This window comes from Lolium rigidum, chromosome 7 (genome assembly GCF_022539505.1).
Source record: "Lolium rigidum isolate FL_2022 chromosome 7, APGP_CSIRO_Lrig_0.1, whole genome shotgun sequence".
Taxonomy (NCBI): domain Eukaryota; kingdom Viridiplantae; phylum Streptophyta; class Magnoliopsida; order Poales; family Poaceae; genus Lolium; species Lolium rigidum.
In genome coordinates this window covers 117,235,918-117,254,161 of record NC_061514.1, presented here as the reverse complement: position 1 = coordinate 117,254,161, position 18,244 = coordinate 117,235,918, and the positions used below count along the sequence as shown (strand labels likewise).

At 48.1% G+C, this 18,244-nt stretch overlaps 3 protein-coding genes across 3 annotated transcripts; 2 read left to right on the top strand and 1 right to left on the bottom strand.

Annotated features, from left to right (window-relative positions):
• Positions 1-577: 577 nt before the first annotated feature.
• On the top strand, positions 578-6,255 carry LOC124679010 (probable RNA-dependent RNA polymerase 2). Its single transcript, XM_047214845.1, has 4 exons — positions 578-1,123; positions 2,228-4,131; positions 4,388-4,538; positions 5,195-6,255. The coding sequence occupies exons 1-4, from the start codon at positions 578-580 to the stop codon at positions 6,002-6,004; spliced, it is 3,411 nt and encodes a 1,136-aa protein (XP_047070801.1). The 3' UTR covers positions 6,005-6,255.
• Positions 6,256-7,885: 1,630 nt separating this feature from the next.
• Positions 7,886-9,814, top strand: LOC124677773. The gene is made up of 4 exons (XM_047213734.1): positions 7,886-8,215; positions 8,646-8,726; positions 9,064-9,203; positions 9,374-9,814. The coding sequence occupies exons 1-4, from the start codon at positions 7,886-7,888 to the stop codon at positions 9,627-9,629; spliced, it is 807 nt and encodes a 268-aa protein (XP_047069690.1). The 3' UTR covers positions 9,630-9,814.
• Positions 9,815-10,450: 636 nt separating this feature from the next.
• On the bottom strand, positions 10,451-13,735 carry LOC124671885 (probable serine/threonine-protein kinase PBL21). The gene is made up of 7 exons (XM_047208206.1): positions 13,456-13,735; positions 11,921-12,034; positions 11,710-11,829; positions 11,333-11,551; positions 11,118-11,233; positions 10,780-11,043; positions 10,451-10,687 (listed from the first exon to the last, which is right to left on the bottom strand). Exons 1-7 carry the CDS (start codon positions 13,733-13,735, stop codon positions 10,451-10,453), a joined length of 1,350 nt encoding a protein of 449 aa, XP_047064162.1.
• Positions 13,736-18,244: the final 4,509 nt, after the last annotated feature.

Sequence of the window (18,244 nt, the reverse complement as noted above, 5' to 3'; positions counted from 1 at the left end):
CTTACTTACTTACTTATGGCTATAACCATATTGATATCGGACACACTAAAAATAAATCACGTAAATGTCGATCCTTCTTGTTATCCAACATTTATTATGCTATCTAATATTTTAGTACATAAAACCACATGCCGACTGGATATACTCTTATATATATATAGTAAGCACAATTAATTTTGCTTGCTAAGTATGCACGCAAAAGTAACATAAATAGTCTAAATATGTTTTCCCGCGTAATCACCACCGATACTGTTTCCTGCGCAATTGTGTGTTACATTATGTTTTTATTTTGATAATGTGTGTTCCTTTACCACTACACCACAAACAGACTTTTATTTTGAAATACACACCACAAACTGACAAAAATACACACGACACAAACTGAACAAAGTGAGTATGAGTGACTGTTATTTTTTCATGGAAATTTAGGCGACCAAAGCGTATTGTAGAAAACCTAGGTCGTATAAAACGGTCAAAAAACCCCAAGAGGGCAGAGGCCGAGACCAAAAAACCCCGATCCGGCCGTGCCCTCGTCGGAGTCCCAAATCCCCAGTAATTCTCTGCCCCCTCCGTTCCGATGGCGGCGGCGGCGGCGGCCGTCTCCACGGCCACGGTGCGAGTCTTCAATATCCCGCCATCGGCCGTCGCCACCGAGCTTCTCGCCTTTTTCGACTCCGCCGTCGCCGCTGACGGCGCCGCATACGCCTGCGAGATAGCCGCCGCCCGCCGCGGCTGGCTCAGCCGAGGCCACGGGACCGTTCAGTTCGATTCCACCGCCGCCGCCACTGCTGCTACCAAACTCGCCTCCACCGGTCGCCTACCCCACTTCCTCGGCTCCCGCCTCTCCGTCACCCCTGCCACCACCGACCTCCTCCCCCGGGCGCCCGAACTTGCGCTCCGCGTGGCAAGCGCGCGCCTCCTCGTCGGAGACCGCGTCGCCGAGCGCGAATTGGAGGAGGCCGATGCCTGGGACGGCGTGCGCGTGGAGGTCATCCCGGGGAAGCGGCGCCTGGACCTGTACCTGAATCACAAGTCCCAGAGGTACAAGCTTGGGGTGCATTTCGAGGACATTGGGCACTGCTTCGGGTGCAGCCTGGATGGGATGAAAGCCATCTTGCTGCAGGTGAGCCGCACATCCTGTTTCTCCGATAATTCTGTTTTTCATTTTTTTTCATTATCAAGCAGACATTGTGGTTACAGGGCGCTTTAGCTAGAAAATTCCAATTGTTAGATGGTTTGCGCGTTAACAGACGAGTTTTGTGGAAGTGAAGTGTGGTCTGGTTAATTTCTTTCCGAAGAAAAAGTTGGCCTGCAGACAATAGGTTTATATATGCATGTTGTGCATAACTTGTTTTAGCTCGGTAGTATGGTCATGACAGAAATTCATGCAATGCGAGTAAATTCGTAAATGAAATTTCAGCTCAAACTTCATTGTGGTCGATATAGAGCCTAAACATGTAAATCTTGATCCATTAAATGTTATCCTAACTGTTTGAATGGTTGCTTGTATTTAGGCATGATTAGATCTTGTTAATGTGTTCAGAATCTTGACATATCATGATGTGAATAAGGCTCTTGCTTCTGTTACCAACCGTTCAAAATCATGTCATTTGGGATAATGAATCCAATGTGCCTTCTATTTCTTTCCAAGCACGTGATGGACTATTATTTTGGGCATTTTAACGGCCAAATTAGAGAATGCGCAGCCAATCTTACAATGTCCTGTTAAAGTTTGATATATTGGTAAGTGTTGGAGCAAAGATGTTATATGGATCTAATGGTATCTAGATTGTGAAATGTGGGAACATGTTGTGGTTGAATTTAACAGCGAGCTCATAGATGTGCTTCCTCCCTCCATGCTTGCATGAACTAAAAAACAAAGGAAAATTCTTGAGCCAGGGTAACTAGAGTGAACTACCAGAGTGTTCTGGTTTGCAATTGTGCATTAGAGCCGATAAAATAAGATGGGAGCTCTGCTATGTTTATCTTCACTCCTACAAATATCTCAGTTGGCGGGGATGATCCTCTTGCGTCCTACCACTTAATTTCTAATTAGAGTGGAACGAGTATGAAACTTATCTGATGAATAGACATTATGCATAGTTTCCAAAAGTTACTGTTGTCATATTTTTTTAAAAACCATCACTTGACAAGGCGCAACACTCTTTTCATTTTTTCTGCGAATATTGTATTACCTTGAGTAATCTAAACTGAATCTTTGTTCCAGCTCACATATGCACCAAGAATACATACCACAATTTCCGGGCCTGCAGTTTATGCAAGGTTCACAGAGGACCGCTTTCATGCATGCAAGGAGGATGCCAATTTTACCTGGGTCAGAGCACTAGATTTTACACCTAACCAGTCTTTTGGGAAGTGTTCTACTATTGTCCTAAAACTGGATGATGGTGCATCAGTGTCAAATATTCTTGATAGCATACCCTTTTCAGGAGAATTAGGGGAATTGGTCGTTTCTTCAATGGATGTTAGCCCCTCATCCAAAGTGGTTCCCCTTGTTGACTGTCCAAGTGGTTGTTCAGTGTCTTATGAAGCTCTTTTCCGTCTCAATTCTCTTGTTCACATGGGGAAGATAGTTGCTAAACATGTTAATGCTGATTTGTTTAAAGCTCTTGAAGGAATACCAGATCATATTTCAAGGAGGATTTTCGAGAAAATGAGCAAGTTAGAGTCTACATGCTACGAACCTTTGCAATTCATCCAACAACAGGCCTGTAGCAGGAAGATGAGCCACAATCCTTTGTTGTTCCGGAAGATTGAATCCGAAGGGAAATTAATGAGGTGTTACAGAATTCACATTACTCCAACAAAAATATACTGCTTGGGACCTGAGGAAGAAGTTTCAAATTATGTGGTTAAACATCATATTAAGTATGCTTCTGACTTCGTTAGAGTTACTTTTGTTGACGAAGACTGGAGTAAGCTGTTTCCAGATGCAATCTCAGCTAGAAATGGACAAGGGTTCTTTTCCCAACCCTTCAAAACTGGCCTGTATTATCGCATTTTATCCATTCTAAAAGAAGGGTTTTCTGTTGGTCCAAAGAAATATGAGTTTTTGGCCTTCTCAGCAAGTCAACTTCGTGGCAGTTCTGTTTGGATGTTTGCTTCTAATGATTCTTTGAACGCAGAGGATATAAGAAGGTGGATGGGCCACTTTGAAGGAATTCGTTCAGTATCTAAGTGTGCGGCCAGAATGGGCCAGCTGTTCAGCTCTTCCAGGCAAACATTTGAAATCGCAGTATCACAGCAGGTGGAAGAGATTCCAGATATTGAAGTCACAACTGATGGCACTAAGTACACATTTTCTGATGGCATCGGGAAGATGTCTGAGAGATTTGCCAAAGATATTGCTCACCTAATTGGACTAGACCATGTTAACCCTCCTTCAGCTTTTCAAATAAGGTTTGGTGGCTATAAAGGAGTTGTTGCTGTTGATCCTGATTCGTTTCGTAGACTTTCTCTACGACCTAGTATGAAGAAATTTGAATCAAAGAGCACAATGTTTAACGTTACAAGTTGGAGCAAGCCCCAGCCATGCTATATGAATCGTGAAATTATCTCTCTCCTTTCAACTTTGGGAATACGAGATGAGACATTTGAGTTGATGCAACACGATGATATGCGTGAATTAGATGAAATGCTGAACAACAGAGAAGCTGCTCTTTCTGTCCTGGGGAAAATTGGTAGCGCTGAAACCAAGACAGCATCTAAGATGTTGCTGCAAGGTTATGAACCAAGTTTAGAGCCTTACCTGTTGATGATTCTTAAGGCCCACCAGGATAATAGGCTGACTGACATAAGAACTAGATGTAAGATTCATGTTCCGAAAGGTCGTGTTCTTCTTGGTTGTTTGGATGAGACAGGTGAATTAAAATATGGTCAAGTTTTCATCAGAATTACAAAGAGCAGCAAAGAGCAGAAAGAGAACGATCAACCGTATTTTTGTGAAGATAATAGAGATAATGGGAAAGCAATTGTTGTCGGGAAAGTTACAATATCGAAAAATCCTTGTCTCCATCCTGGTGACATCAGAGTACTTGAAGCTGTCTATGACCAGGGGCTGTATGACAAGAATCTGGTTGATTGTGTCGTCTTCCCTCAAAGAGGAGAAAGGTATGCCATATGCGATACTGAAACTGATAGTAAATCTGCACAGTTTTTAGAGTTTATATTGCTTTGTCAGTGCCTTCAAGGGAGCTTGAATTTTGGTGAAGTATTGTCACTATTCGTTTCTATGTTAGATTGATATCCAGTCGTATTACATACTCTATTAACCTTATTGATGTATGTTGCCTATGCTTGCATTCTCCTTATCATTGATGTTAATTAGGCCTTGACCAAATATAATTTAATCTTTGATGTTAATTAGGCCTCATCCAAATGAATGCTCCGGGGGTGATTTGGATGGTGACCTCTATTTTATCACTTGGGATGACAAACTCATTCCAGAGAAGGTTGATACACCGATGGACTACACTGCAGCAAGGCCGCGTATAATGGATCATGTTGTTACAATTGAGGTATATTTGTGATCCGGGACTGCTTATTCCTTTTTTTTCTTTGCTAGGTTGTTGCTGCTAATTTACTGAAGATTCATTTGAATAATATCAGATTTTTATGTAGTTGCATATATCACCGAAATATCAGTATTTTTTTACAAAATGTAGTGATTTCAATCATATAGATTATCTTGAGGCTGCTCACGTCTCTAAAACATTTCTGTGCATAGCAAAAAACTTGGAAAATGCACTAGGGCAAAAAGTGCAAACACTTCATGAAACATGTGATAGGGCAGCATGGCCAGAGAGAGCTGGCTATGAACTTCCAACTCAGTAAGAAAATGGCATGACAGCCAACAAGAAAGTGAATGCTTTGAACCAACTATATGCTCACCATGCACAATTAACAACATTATTTAGAAATGTGGGCACTTGTTCCAGAAAATAAAAGACAAATTTTACGGTCTTCTGATAAAAACATTTGTACCTTAATTGAGTTTTAAGGGTGGTCTTGGTATTAAAATGCTCTTCATGGAGTGTAAATCCCCAACCTTGGTAGGTGCACATCAATTTACTCCAATATGCTGTTCAAAGTTGTTTCTTTGACTAGCAAATTTGTTTTCCTCCTCTGACATGGTTATATCTGAAATCTTACAAAAGTATCTGATAAACTGCAGGAAATTCAGAAGAACTTTGTGGATTACATGATAAATGACTCGCTGGGTGCTATCTCAACTGCTCACTTGATCCACGCTGACCGTCATCCAATGAAAGCTCGCAGCCCAGAGTGCCTCCAGCTAGCTGCTTTGCATTCAATGGCAGTCGACTTCGCCAAGACGGGGGCTCCAGCTGAAATGCCCCGAGCACTGAGACCGAGGGAGTACCCTGACTTCATGGAACGATGGGAAAAACCTATGTATATCTCAAATGGAGTTCTGGGCAAGCTCTACCGAGCAGCTGCGAACCGTATGGAGACCTCGCATGCTCTCTCATCCTTGGTTCAGTCGAACCCTGCATTCGATTCTGACCTTGAGGTCCCTGGCTTTGAGGTATTCCTGGAACGCGCAGAGGAGTACTATGACCTGTACGCGGAGAAGCTGACCACACTGATGACCTACTACGGTGCGGCGCACGAAGAAGAGATCCTGACTGGCAACATCCGGAACAAGCTCATGTACCTGAAGAGGGACAACAAGAGGTACTTCGAGATGAAGGACCGCATCATCGACTCGGTCGCCGGCCTGCACAAGGAGTTGCTGGGTTTGTTCAAGAGCGACCCGAAGGAGGAGTGGTCGAGGATGGCGTCGGCGTGGTACCACGTGACTTACCACCCGGACCACCGCCGGCCGGGGAAGAAGCAGTTCTGGAGCTTCCCGTGGATCATCTGCGACGAGCTGCTGAAAATCAAGGAGTCCAGTGCCAATCAGCGCAGGCAGCAAGCGGATGATGATGTGCCGGCGCCAGCCCCGATGGACTGCGGCCCCTGAACGTCGGGTCCAGCCAAGTTGGAGTTGTGTAGATCAGTAGAGGTAATAAGTGGCAACTGCAGTTGTGTCGCAGGCGAACTGTCTCGATGCACCGCCGCTGCATGTAGCAATACTCTACTGTTGTTGAACTGCAGACCATCTGAGCAGAACTCAACAGCGGAGCTGATGTTCCTCAGATGAACGGGCAGCTTTGCTGGATCTGTGTGACTGGAAGTCTGGAACGAATGAACTGTGTTCTTGGTGGAACTGGAAGTTGAGGCGTTTGCATACTTTTTTTTTTCTTGTGACAAGTCGCTCCGTCACTATCTCAACAGAAACTTAGCTTCTAATACTAGCAGCCGGGCAGGGCAGGTGGTATTAGCTAAGCCGTTACGTAAGGATGACCTGCATTTGGTCTAGCCTCCCAAATTGACTAGCAATGCTGTATTAATTTGGACGAGTACCTGGAAAAATAGTCATCACCCGACACCAGGAATCCAACAAAGATCTTGATCAAGTTCTCGCCGTGTGTCCGGGTGCGGTGCAACGGCGACCAAGCAGCGCCCGACTCGATCCGGTAGTACTGCAGTGTACACAGCGCTAAGAAGCTCACGCCATTGTTATTAAGCACCTGCTCTACTCTAGGCCATGGCTTGAGAGTCAGTGACGTCACGTCTTGTTGAAATGGACGAGCCACCCGACCGTTCGCCGTTGCTTTGGCCGGACTTTACCCGCGGCTTGACGGAGGCGAGGGGGCCTCGGGACGGCGGCGGTGAACTCAGGCGGCGGCGGTCTGGCGCAGCGGCGTGGTTTCCGCGCGCTGGGGTGGTCGGAGTTGCGGCGGCGTCGCCGTTGGCGATGGCACGTCGCGGCCGGGGTGGTGGCGGCGGATCCTGCTCTGCCCGGATCTGGGCCAGTTCGGGCCCCATCTGGGCTGGGCGAGCCGTAGCTCCCCCTGACCGGCGGCGGCGCTCCTGGGTTCTGGTGGTGATGGGGCGGTGGTGGCAGGGTGGCGGCGGCGCCATGGCCGGCTAGCAGCAGCTTGGCGGCGTGGGCGTACCGGGCCAGGCGGGCCTGGTTGTCCCGTGCTGCCATGTCCGGTCGGCTCCCGCGATTGCGGTGGAGGTAGTTCCCTCCCGCTAGGCTATGGTGATGCTTCCCCCGGCCTTGCCATCTTCGGTCACCTCATCCTAGGCCCTGCGTCGAGGACCACCGGGGAGACAGCGAGGATGACGTCAAGATCGTGGTGGTGCGTGCTTGTGGGCGGTTGGTTGGGTGGAGCACTTCGGATGAACGGGGTGGTGGTGTTGGGGGTTGGGAGAAATCCTTGTTGGCTTTGCCGACGCCGTCGCGGTGACGCCCGAGGGCGCCGCCTTGCCTTCCTGGAGGGCGGCGGGTGTACCCCCTCGCCCAATCCCCTCCGTGGACCGGGGGAAACCCTAGGATTAATCCGGACATCATCGGCGTCATCGTCGTCCTCCTTGTTGAAGGTGTTGTTTGGTACGGGGTAGTTTGGAGTGCTAGGAGTGTGGTAGGACTTCTCCGGGAGGCGCAGTGGCGGGTTGTCCTCGTTCTTGTCGGTCTGCCGGTGTTGGCATTTTTTTTCTTTTTCTTTTTTCTCTGTTGGTTCCTTTAGGCTTGGTTGTGATGCGGCCCCAGCATGCTTGTTGTATGGTGATCGCTATATTAATATAGCGACCCGAAAGCCTATTCGAAGAAGAAAGCTAACTGAAAAACCAGCTCCTGCTGTCCTGCAGTCCACGCCGTCGTCGTCTCCCACCAAACTTCCGTCGACTCCTCTGCTCGCACCCTTCGTTTCCGAGTCTCCAACCTCACAAGCCCACAACCATCTCCGGCGACTAGCCTGTCCGGAGTCCTGACCGGACCGAGGCAGCCGTCAGGATGCCGGGGCCGGGGGCGCACCTGCTGTACGCGCTGTCCGGCGGGGCGGCGCTCTCGCGGCTCGCCGGGGACGGTGGCCGCCGCTTCGGCCCGCACCACTGCGCCGTCTACGCCGCCAACGCCTTCCTCGGCCCGGACCTCGGCTCCTTCGCCGAGTGGCTCGCCTCATTTTTTCCCTCTGCCTCCGCGGAGGCCGCCGGGGACCTCGCCATGGCCGCCGTCCACCACCCCTTCTACTACCCGCTCCTCCTCGGCCTCCCGCTCGCATGCCTCTACGCCTGGCTCTCGCGGCGGCTTCTCCGCGCCGGCCTGCTCGACGCGCCCAACGGGGTGGGTAGCAGAAACATGTTCATCTCTCCAACTAATCTCCATTTGGCCTCTTCACAAATTAATCCACTGTTCGTACCCTGCGACTAGAAACATGGTCTACTGCGAATCTATGTCATGGGCGAGACGAAACCTCGGGATTGTTATCCTAATCACATAATTAGTAGTATGTCGCATGTTACCTGTTCAGCTGCTCTGTTTCCTACTAAGTACCCTGTAGTTCCATGCCATTTTCAGGCTTCTTTCAATTCAGTACAAATCTAGCAAATGCTTAGTAGAGTCTCAACCTACAATTGCAAATCTAAATAAGCAGCAGCACCCCAGAGAGGGGCTGTTCCCAGGACTGAGAGCTCAGAAGCCTCTAATCATCTGGCATTTGTTTATTTTTTCGATGTAAATTTGTTTGGTTTATTAATTGCCAGTGTTGGTACAGGTAGCATTAAGCAAGACGCAGTGCTTCTTGCTTATCGCAGCCGGCTCGCTCTCCCACTTCTTCTTGGATCACTTGTTCGAGGTGAGCAATGGTTGGTGTACACCTTTTCTCAATTGGAAGGAATCTACTCTCAGACATGCTAGTTCCTCGTGAATGGGAGGAGTCACATTAGCTGACCACAGTGTGCTCTAGTTTAAGAATGCGTTAGAGACCAGTAGCATTTCTGCATTTGAAATAATCTGGCTAAAACTTCACAAGTCATGCAAAAAGAAGATACAAATTTGCACAATATATTATAGAAGTTATGTTACCAGGATGGCATAATGACTCCATGACTACTATGGGGATATTTGGACTCTTTTCACCATTTCAACTGTTGTATGCTTATTCAGATCAAATTTTCTTGTATATTTTACAGGAAAATGGCCATTCTACAATGTATACTTGGATACTGAGCACTGGTTGGTGGCAAGGCCGTGCTCCTATCAATTCAGATGCAGTGTTTGTTATTGGCCTTCTTTGCATTTGCCTCATTGGAGGATATGTGTACATCAACAGGTGATAATTTAGCTTTAGGTCCATTACTGTATATAAAAGATATAAAATTTCAGAATGTTGCATAGTCTTGATTAGTGTGTCGGTTTATGCTTGTTTTTTTTTTTTTTTGCGGGTGTCGGTTTATGCTTGTTGACTTGTGCTTCTCTAATGTTCAAATTTTGTGTTGGCAGAGTGAAGCATGGAAAATCGGTGATCGAAAAGTCAAACCAATCTTTCTTTCTCATCCTGGTGATAGCCGCCCTGTACTGTATGTGGTGTGCCAGTCAGATATACCTGCAAAATCCCCCACAGCCCGCCATAGGTGAAGAGGCTGATCTTGGAGTGATAATCTTTCTTGCAATTTACCTTTTTCTCCCGCATGGCTTGTGTGCCATGTCGATGAACCAAACAAATTACACTGAAGCATTGGATGAATTGCCACTTTAATATGTGGTATGGCGTTGTGCTTTGCTCGTTGTTTGTGCAGAAGCTCATTTTGGTAGCAGTCTTCTCTGCTTCATGTTGTAACTAATTTGATTTCCAGCTGGCTAATTGCCAGGCATATATGTAATTATTTAGACTAGAAATATATTTTTTCGAGGAAATAAAGAGGTTAGGAAAGTTCAGTACAATGTTGTCATTTGCACTATTGTTATCCTGTTATTTTGAAGCTTCTGTTAGTGTACTGTTCGGTCTTGTAATCACCCTTCCAGGATATCACTAACCTTCTTCCGTTTGCTACTATTGAAAATGATGACATCTGGGAAGCCAATTATACTGGATAGCAGCTTGCCTTCTTACCAGTGTTTCTTTTTGTAGTAAGTTGATAGAAAGCATATTCACACAGACCACAAATGTGAGGTCAAGTTGTCAACTTCAATGTGTTGTAACCTTGTAGTTAGTAATTAACCATTGATTATTGATTCATGGCCTTTCCTAACAGGTACTAAGATTCCTTTTTGGGGTGTTTGCAGCTATTTCTTTATAGTGTTACAGAAAATATGGTGAATATACAAGCTCATATCTTACTATGAAGACACATATCGGTAAAGTCTCTAGGTCTGATCTCTTTTAAATCCTGTCGTTAGTCATATTAGTAAAGCAATTATATCAGTTTAGCTTAACATCTAGTGTGTAAATCAGTCACCAAATGCATCAATTGTTTTCACCTCAGCACACATCACTGTTTATACATGGTCATGGGAATGTCAAGGCTTGCAGCTTCTTAGTACCTATGCGATGGACTCTTTCCCTCTCTTGAAAATACTCTATGCAAAGGAATCAACAAAACTGATGGTGTTGCGCTTATCATCGTCTCCCATGGAGATCTCTAGAGCCTTCTCTAGCCTTGATACAACTTGCTCCATGGATGGTCGCTGCTGCTTGTGGCCGGTGCATGAGAGAGCAAGCTTCAGACTGAGATCAAATGCCTCTTCTGAGTATTCTCCATTCAGCCTTGGATCAGCAAATTCCAGCACATTTCCTTCTCTGATGAGCATAGAAGCCTGAGATAAAAAGGTATGTGTATAAACTTCAATACAATTGATCATTGCATTCCCAGAAATTAATATCTGACCTTAACTGTTTATGATCTTACCATTTTGTCCAGTGAAATTGGCTTAGTAGTGTTCTGGATGTTGATTGCTCGCTTTCCTGACAGGAGCTGTAGGAGTACCATACCAAAGCTGTATACATCCCCTGCAGCATGCACCCTGTGGTTGTGCCGGTACTCTGGGTCGACGTAGCCAAAAGTTCCTCTAACTTCAGAGCTTACGTGTGATACACCTATGTCCATGCATCTCGACAGTCCAAAATCCGCGAGTTTGGGCTCCATATCAACCCCAAGAAGTATATTGGTTGGCTATAACAACATGCATGAATTGGCATTATTTGAATATGCAGATGTACTTGCATCTTTCAGATAATGCAACCAACCTTTATGTCTCGGTGAACAATGCAGCCTTCAGGGTATATGTGAAGGAACCAAAGGCCGCAAGCACTGCCAAGGGCGATCTGCAGTCTCTGGATCCATGATAGATTCTTATCCTTCCCTGAGATCAAACTACTACTTTAGTAAGAACATTGCATATTTAATACATCATGTCCTCATATAGGTTTTTTTAGAAAATGTTTCCTTGTATAGTACTTACCAAATAGCCACTCTGATAGGTTACCATTGACACACAGCTCATACACGAGAAAGCACTCGTCCTGCCCGTCGCAGTAGCCTCTTAATGACACCAGATTTGGATGCCTCACATGTGAGAGGCTTGTAACTTCTCTTAGGAAGGTTTCTGCATGCTCATTCTTGATTATGTGTTTCACGGCAACAGACCAGCCATTTGCAAGCATTCCTTTGTACACTTTTCCTGGAAGTCACATTAGGAAGGCGCATCAAACTCTTAGAGCAACAATAACCTACTGATTGTCGTTCTTACCTTCTAATTCTCATGCTCTTGTCACAGTTCTGCTCATCGGATTCATGAATAAAGATTTTAATTCTGAATTGGCTAGTATTGTCTTGTACCTGCAACTCCCTGCCCGATGATGTTTGAAAGACGTAAGTTTTCAGTTGCGTTGTATATCTCTTTGATCGACATCTGCTTGCAGGTAAGCTCCTCATACTCGACGGAGGCCTCAGCGACCTCTGCAACAGAAGGATGCACAATCGCATAGTGTTATTACTACCAAGTAAAACTATCAGCGTGCGCAAATTCATTACTGAGTAATGAAATTACCAATATCTTTTTTTGACGATTCGATCTTGTATTTTCTTCTCCTGAAGTGGCAGAAAATGACAACAACCCCGATGATCACGGCCACGACGAGGCACCCGAGAAGTGCTCCATATCCTGCCGAAACTCGGAGAAGGCAAAATTCAAGGTACAGTGTAGAAAGGAAGGGGAAAAGGGGCACAAGGGTAAGATAGAAGTTGCCAGAGGCTTGTACCTCTATGCATTTGGCTTATGGGACGTCTGGGAAGAACACAAGATTGCTTTTCTTCCACCTTGTGATTATTCCGACGGAAGCGATTAATATCAAGGTCACTCTCTAACCAGACGTTATTAGCAATGATGATTAGCCGTTGCCGGCCAAGGGGCAGGGACAGAAGAAGCCAAAGCGGCGAAAATATTGGACCATCTAGAAACCGTGCCGGGTCTGAATCAGTATACGACATTAACCGAATCTCGTGCCAAGGTATGCTGATTTCATAGCTTTGCATAACTTTAATCCATTTTGTCATATTCTTGTGACATTTCTTGCTCTGTCAAACCAAGTTCGTTAGTATCTGCGGTTTTGGAAAGTATATTAATTTTTTAAACTTCTTCTTTGCTAATGGGTTGTCGTGATGACGTGATGCCGGAGGTCCTATATTTGGTTTTGACATATGTAGCCCATCTGTTGGTCTGTGCATTTGGAGTCCCCATCGTTGGCCCCAACTCGGGAGTAGTAGACAAATGTGTCAACACTATGGAAAGTGGAATTAGATACTGTATAGGCTATAACAGTATTCTACTTTGACGGCTTCATATGAGCCAAAATAAAATACAACGAGGTTACGTCCATCAAAAGAGAAACAACTGGAGCAAGACATCTGGCATTGGAGTTCAGTGTTTTGGATGCTACTGTGTACCCCCCCTGTTCTTTCCAAGTAACTTCTGTCTTTTGCGATCTGTTTGCTTTATTACTGTTCAGTGTGTTCTTGTGTTTATTACTTCGTTGGGCATGTAGATGCTAGGTTTATAAAGTTAAAATTTGCCAGTTATAGTAATACAGAAACGCTCCAGAAGCTCCGAGCAGTAAGAGTGTATCTTAATACAGTTTGCACTTAGTATGCATGGATATTCTTCATAGTTCCACAAAGAACGCTCTAAGTTCCTTGAGGTTACATTAGTTGACGTTTCCAAGGCTAAGTCACGTGAGGTCATCAAACTGTTACAGTTGTATAGTCCCTATTCTTCTATTCCCCAGTATATGAGGGGCTTACTTGCACATTGTCAGACATGTACATGTATGCGGCCTATGGTCCTCTGTGAATACTAGTTGCTCATTCACAACATGGTATCAGAGCTCTAGGTTTAGCTCTTTGCACGCTGCAACTCCGTGCTCGATCTGCGCCGCCGCCGATGATCTTTCCGGCCGCCGCTGCTCCACCTTCTCTTTTCTCTCCCGTACTCGTCGGGATTGAGTTATTTTCCAAAAAAATGGCTATTTTCGTCGGGTTTAGAGCTCCAAATCGAGCTCACTCCGCGGGATCTCCGGCCAACTCTACTCCGGCTGCCCCCGCTGCCAGCCAGCCCTGCCCCGGCCGCCCCCGCTGCCAACCGGCTCCGTCCCGGCCGCCCCCGCCGCCGGCTGCTCCCGCCCTCGTCGGCCCTGCCCGGCTGCTCCCGTGGTCTGGTCGGCCTCGCCCCGGCCGCCCCCGCGCGGCTACTCCCGTGGTCCTGCCGGCCTCGCCTCGGCCAACTCCGCCGCCGGTCGGCGCCGCCCAGGCCGCCACCGCCTCTGGCCGGCCTTCCCCGGTCGGCCCTACCCTTGGCCGGCTCTGCCATGGCCGTTCCTGCTCCGGCTGCTAGGCCTGCTGCCTGGATCTGAGATCTAGATCTCACAGCAAAAAAAATCAAATCATGGCGTCCTCCGCGTCTGGCTATGTCAGTATTCCTCGGTGTCCAGTGATCTTTGATGGCACCAACTATGGGGAGTTCGCCGCCTTTATGCGCATTCACATGCGCGGTCTTCGGCTGTGGGGTGTTCTTACCGGCGAGGTCTCTTGTCCGCTGCACCCCACTGCTCATGTGCCTCCTACCCCGCCGTCCGTGCCAGAGGCCCTTGCTGAGGATGCTACTCAGGCTGATCGAGACGCAGCCAAGTCTGCCGAGACTGCTGCTGATGAGGCCTATGAGGAGCAGGTACTTGCCTATTCAGAGGCTCTTGGGTCCTACCGTGATAGTCTGGCTACTTTTACTCAATGGTGTGATGAGGATGCTAGAGTTGCGCTGTTCTTTCGCAGAGTGTTCAGCCACAGTTTGCTTCTTAGTTTATGGGCCTTGCTACTGTTGCTGAGATGTGGTCTCACCTTCGTCAGCGCTATCAGCCCTCTGGGGATTCTCTGTACTTGTCTGTGTTGCGTCAGGAGCATGATCTTTAGCAGGGTGACTCTACTGTTGATGAGTTCTACACCCAGAGTGTGGCGATCTGGCGCCAGCTTGACTCCCTTCGCAGTGCTGTCTGTGGTACTTGCCAGTGTTGTCGGACAGTGCGTTCAGATATGGACTTTCAGAGGATCCATGAGTTCCTGTCTCTACTTCGTCCAGAGTTTGAGCCCCGTCGTGCTAAGTTGTTTGCTCGAGGTCGTGTTCCTATCTCAGAGGTGTTGACTGAGCTTCGTGCTGAGGAGACTCGTCTGCGTGTTGTTGGACTGCTTGGGACACCTTCTGTTCTTGCTGCTCGAGTTCCCACTGCCCCTGCACCACCGCTTTTACCCACACCAGCGCCTGCTGCTTCTGGAGGAGCCCGCCCTTCTCACGGTGGGGGTCGCCCTCGTCCTCCTCGGTTCTGCACTCACTGTCGGAGGCCTAGTCACCTTGAGTCTAACTGCTATCAGAAGCAGTGGGGTGTGCCTCCTCGTGCTCCACCTACAGTGCCTGCCACCACCGGCTTCACTGAGCAGGATATAGCGAGACATCAGCGTCTCCTTGCCTCCTCCGGCTCTGCTTCGATGGGTACTGCTGCCTCCGCGGCTGTTTCCCCTACTCAGTTAGGTACATCTTCGTGGGTTCTGGATTCTGGAGCTTCTTTTCACATGTCTCCTGATTCTTCCTCTCTTTCTTCTCTTCGACCTCTTCCTCTTCCTGTTCGTGTTCTTACTGCTGATGGTACTTCTCTTCCTGTTGCTAGTCGTGGCACTCTTTCTACTCCCTCCTTTTCCGTTCCTGATGTTTCTCATGTTCCCCGTCTTACCATGAACTTGTTTTCCGCTGCTCAACTCACTGATTCTGGTTGTTGGGTCATTCTTGATGTTGATTCTTGTTCTGTTCAGGACACTCACACTCGGGCACTGGTTGGGGCTGGCCCTCGGTGCCGTGACTCCCAGGGACTTTGGGAGCTTGACTAGCTTCATGTTCCTTCCTCTACCACTTCACCAACTGCACCACGTGTGCCTGCTGCTTCCATTACCGCCTCCTTTCAGCAGTGGCATCATCGTCTTGGTCATCTTTGTGGTTCTCGCTTGTCGTCTTTACTTCGACGAGGTCTTGTGGGGCCTATCTCAGGAGATGTCTCTCTTCAGGGTTGTCAGGGTTGGAGGCTTGGTAAACAGAATCAGTTACCTTACCCTACTAGTGAGTCTGTATCTCAGTGTCCGTTTGATTTGGTCCATTCTGATGTATGGGGTCCGGCTCCCTTTGCTTCCAAGGGGGGCCACCGCTACTATGTTATTTTTATCGATGACTTCTCTCGCCACACTTGGATATATTTTATGACTTCTCGCAGCGAGGTTCTCTCGATATATAAGCGTTTTGCTGCCATGGTCCATACTCAGTTTTCCACGCCTATACGTGTCTTTCGGGCTGATTCTGCTGGTGAGTATATCTCCCAGCTGTTGCGTGGTTTTCTTGCTGAGCAGGGTACTCTTGCCCAGTTCTCCTGCCCTGGAGCCCATGCCCAAAATGGCGTGGCTGAGCGCAAGCATCGCCACCGCTTGAGACGGCTCGTGCGATGATGATCGCTGCCTCTCTTCCTCCTCACTCACGGGCTAAGGTCTGTGTCTATTTCCACCTACCTCATCAACCTTCAGCCCTCCACGGCCTTGCAGGGTGGTATTCCTCTTGAGCGTCTTACTGGTCACACTCCTGATTACTCTACCCTTCGTCTTTTTGGTTGCGTTTGCTATGTTCTTCTTGCTCCACGCGAACGCATCAAGCTGACCGCTCAATCTGTTGAGTGTGTCTTCCTTGGCTACAACCCTGAGCACAAGGGATATAAGTGTTGGGATCCTATTGGTCGTCGGATGCGCATATCTCGGGATGTCACCTTTGATGAGTCCCGTCCCTTCTACCCGCGTCCTTCCTCCTCTTCCTTCTCGGTGGATGATATCTATTTTCTCATGTTTCCTGCCTCACCTCCTCCTGTGCCCCAGGTCCCTGCTCCACCGAGTCTCCCACCACCCTCTCCTCCTTCGCCCACCAGACCCCCCTCTCCTCCCTCACCATCTTCCCCACCCACCACACCTTCCTCTCCCATGTCACCTTTCTCGCCCACGGTGGTCCCTCCCTACCCTTTTCACTACTGCCATCGTCCACGCGAGGATGATGCTGCTCCTCCTGACATGCCCTCCACCTCTGCCGCGATGCCCTCTCCGTCCGAGCCGACTCATCATCTTCGTGCCCGTCCTCGTCCTCCACCTGATCGCTATTCTCCCACTCACTACGGTCTTTCTGCTGTTCGTGAGCCGACCTCTTATCGGGATGCACTTGCTCATCCCGAATGAAAGCTAGCGATGGCTGAGGAGATTGCTGCTCTTGAGCGTACTGGCACCTGAGATGTTGTCACTCCTCCTTCCTCTGTTCGTCCCATCACCTGCAAGTGGGTCTACAAGATCAAGACTCGCTCCGATGGTTCTCTTGCGCGCTACAAGGCTCGTCTTGTCGCTCGCGGCTTTCAGCAGGAGCATGCGTGACTATGACGAGACCTTTGCTCCAGTGGCTCACATGACCAATGTGCGTACTCTTCTTGCTGTTGCTTCTGTTTGTCACTGGTCTGTCTCTCAGCTTGATGTGCAGAATGATTTTCTTAACGGTGAGTTGACTGAGGAGGTATACATGCAGCCACCTCCTGGCTACTCTATTTCCGATGGCATGGTGTCGTCTCCGGCGCTCTCTCTATGGCCTTAAGCAAGCCCCTCGTGCCTGGTTTCAGCGTTTCGCCTCTGTGGTGATCTCTGCTGGTGTTATCCCTAGCGCCCATGACCCTGCGCTCTTTGTCCACACATCTTCTCGTGGTTGGACTCTCCTTCTTCTCTATGTTGATGAGATGATCATCACAGGTGACGACCCTGAGTACATTGCCTTTGTCAAGGCCCGTCTTCGTGATCAGTCTCATGACTGATCTTGGTCCTCTCCGCTACTTTCTTGGGCTTGAGGTTTCCTCCACCTCCGATGGCTTCTATATCTCCCAGGAGAAGTATATTCAGGACCTTCTCACTCGTGCCGCTCTTGGTGATGAGCGCATTATCGAGACTCCTATGAAGCTCAATGTCCGCCTTCGTTCCACTGATGGTGATCCTCTTCCGGACCCGACTCGCTATCGTCACTTGGTTGGGAGTCTTGTTTACCTTGTTGTCACCCGTCCTGACATCTCCTACCCAGTCCACATTCTGAGTCAGTTCATGGCTGCTCCCACTAGTGTCCACTATAGTCATCTCCTTCGTGTCCTTCGCTATCTTCGTGGCCCTATCTCCCGTCATCTTTTCTTTCCTCGCTCTAGCTCCTTACAGTTCCACACCTACTCAGATGCTACCTGGGCTAGCGATCCAGAGGATCGCAAGTCTCTTTCTGCCTACTGTGTCTTTCTTGGTGTCTCTCTCATTGCTTGGAAGACCAAGAAGCAGGTTGCAGTCTCTCGTTCGAGTGTTGAGGCTGAGTTGCGAGCGATGGCTCTCTTGACGGCTGAAGTGACTTGGTTACGCTGGTTACTTGCGGACTTTGGTGTTTCTGCTGACGCTCCGACTCCTCTCTTATCGGACAGCACGAGCTCACCAAACACATCGGTGTTCATGCCTTCTATGTGCGTCATGTTGTGCAGGATCAGGTTATGTCTCTTCATTATGTGCCTTCCGAGCTACAGCTTGCTGACTTCTTCACGAAGGCCCAGACTAGAGCACAGCATGGTTTCTTTCTCTCCAAACTCAGTGTTGTTGATCTACCATGAGTTTGAGGGGGGTGTTAGAGTTGTATAGTTCCTATTCTTCTATTCCCCAGTGTATGAGGGGCTTACTTGCACATTGTCACACATGTACATGTACTGGCCTATGCCCTCTGTGAATACTAGTTGCTCATTCACAA

Coding starts and splice junctions, on each gene's coding strand:
- LOC124679010 (XM_047214845.1), top strand. CDS start 578: ATGGCGGCGGCGGCGGCGGCCGTCTCCACGGCCACGGTGCGAGTCTTC. Junction 4,132..4,387: donor TTCCCTCAAAGAGGAGAAAG/GTATGCCATATG, acceptor GATGTTAATTAG/GCCTCATCCAAATGAATGCT. Junction 4,539..5,194: donor ATCATGTTGTTACAATTGAG/GTATATTTGTGA, acceptor GATAAACTGCAG/GAAATTCAGAAGAACTTTGT.
- LOC124677773 (XM_047213734.1), top strand. CDS start 7,886: ATGCCGGGGCCGGGGGCGCACCTGCTGTACGCGCTGTCCGGCGGGGCG. Junction 8,216..8,645: donor TGCTCGACGCGCCCAACGGG/GTGGGTAGCAGA, acceptor GTGTTGGTACAG/GTAGCATTAAGCAAGACGCA. Junction 8,727..9,063: donor TCTTGGATCACTTGTTCGAG/GTGAGCAATGGT, acceptor TATATTTTACAG/GAAAATGGCCATTCTACAAT.
- LOC124671885 (XM_047208206.1), bottom strand. CDS start 13,735: ATGGCAGAGCCGGCCAAGGGTAGGGCCGACCGGGGAAGGCCGGCCAGA. Junction 11,830..11,920: donor ATCGTCAAAAAAAGATATTG/GTAATTTCATTA, acceptor CTTCTGTTGCAG/AGGTCGCTGAGGCCTCCGTC. Junction 11,044..11,117: donor TTGTTCACCGAGACATAAAG/GTTGGTTGCATT, acceptor ATGTTGTTATAG/CCAACCAATATACTTCTTGG.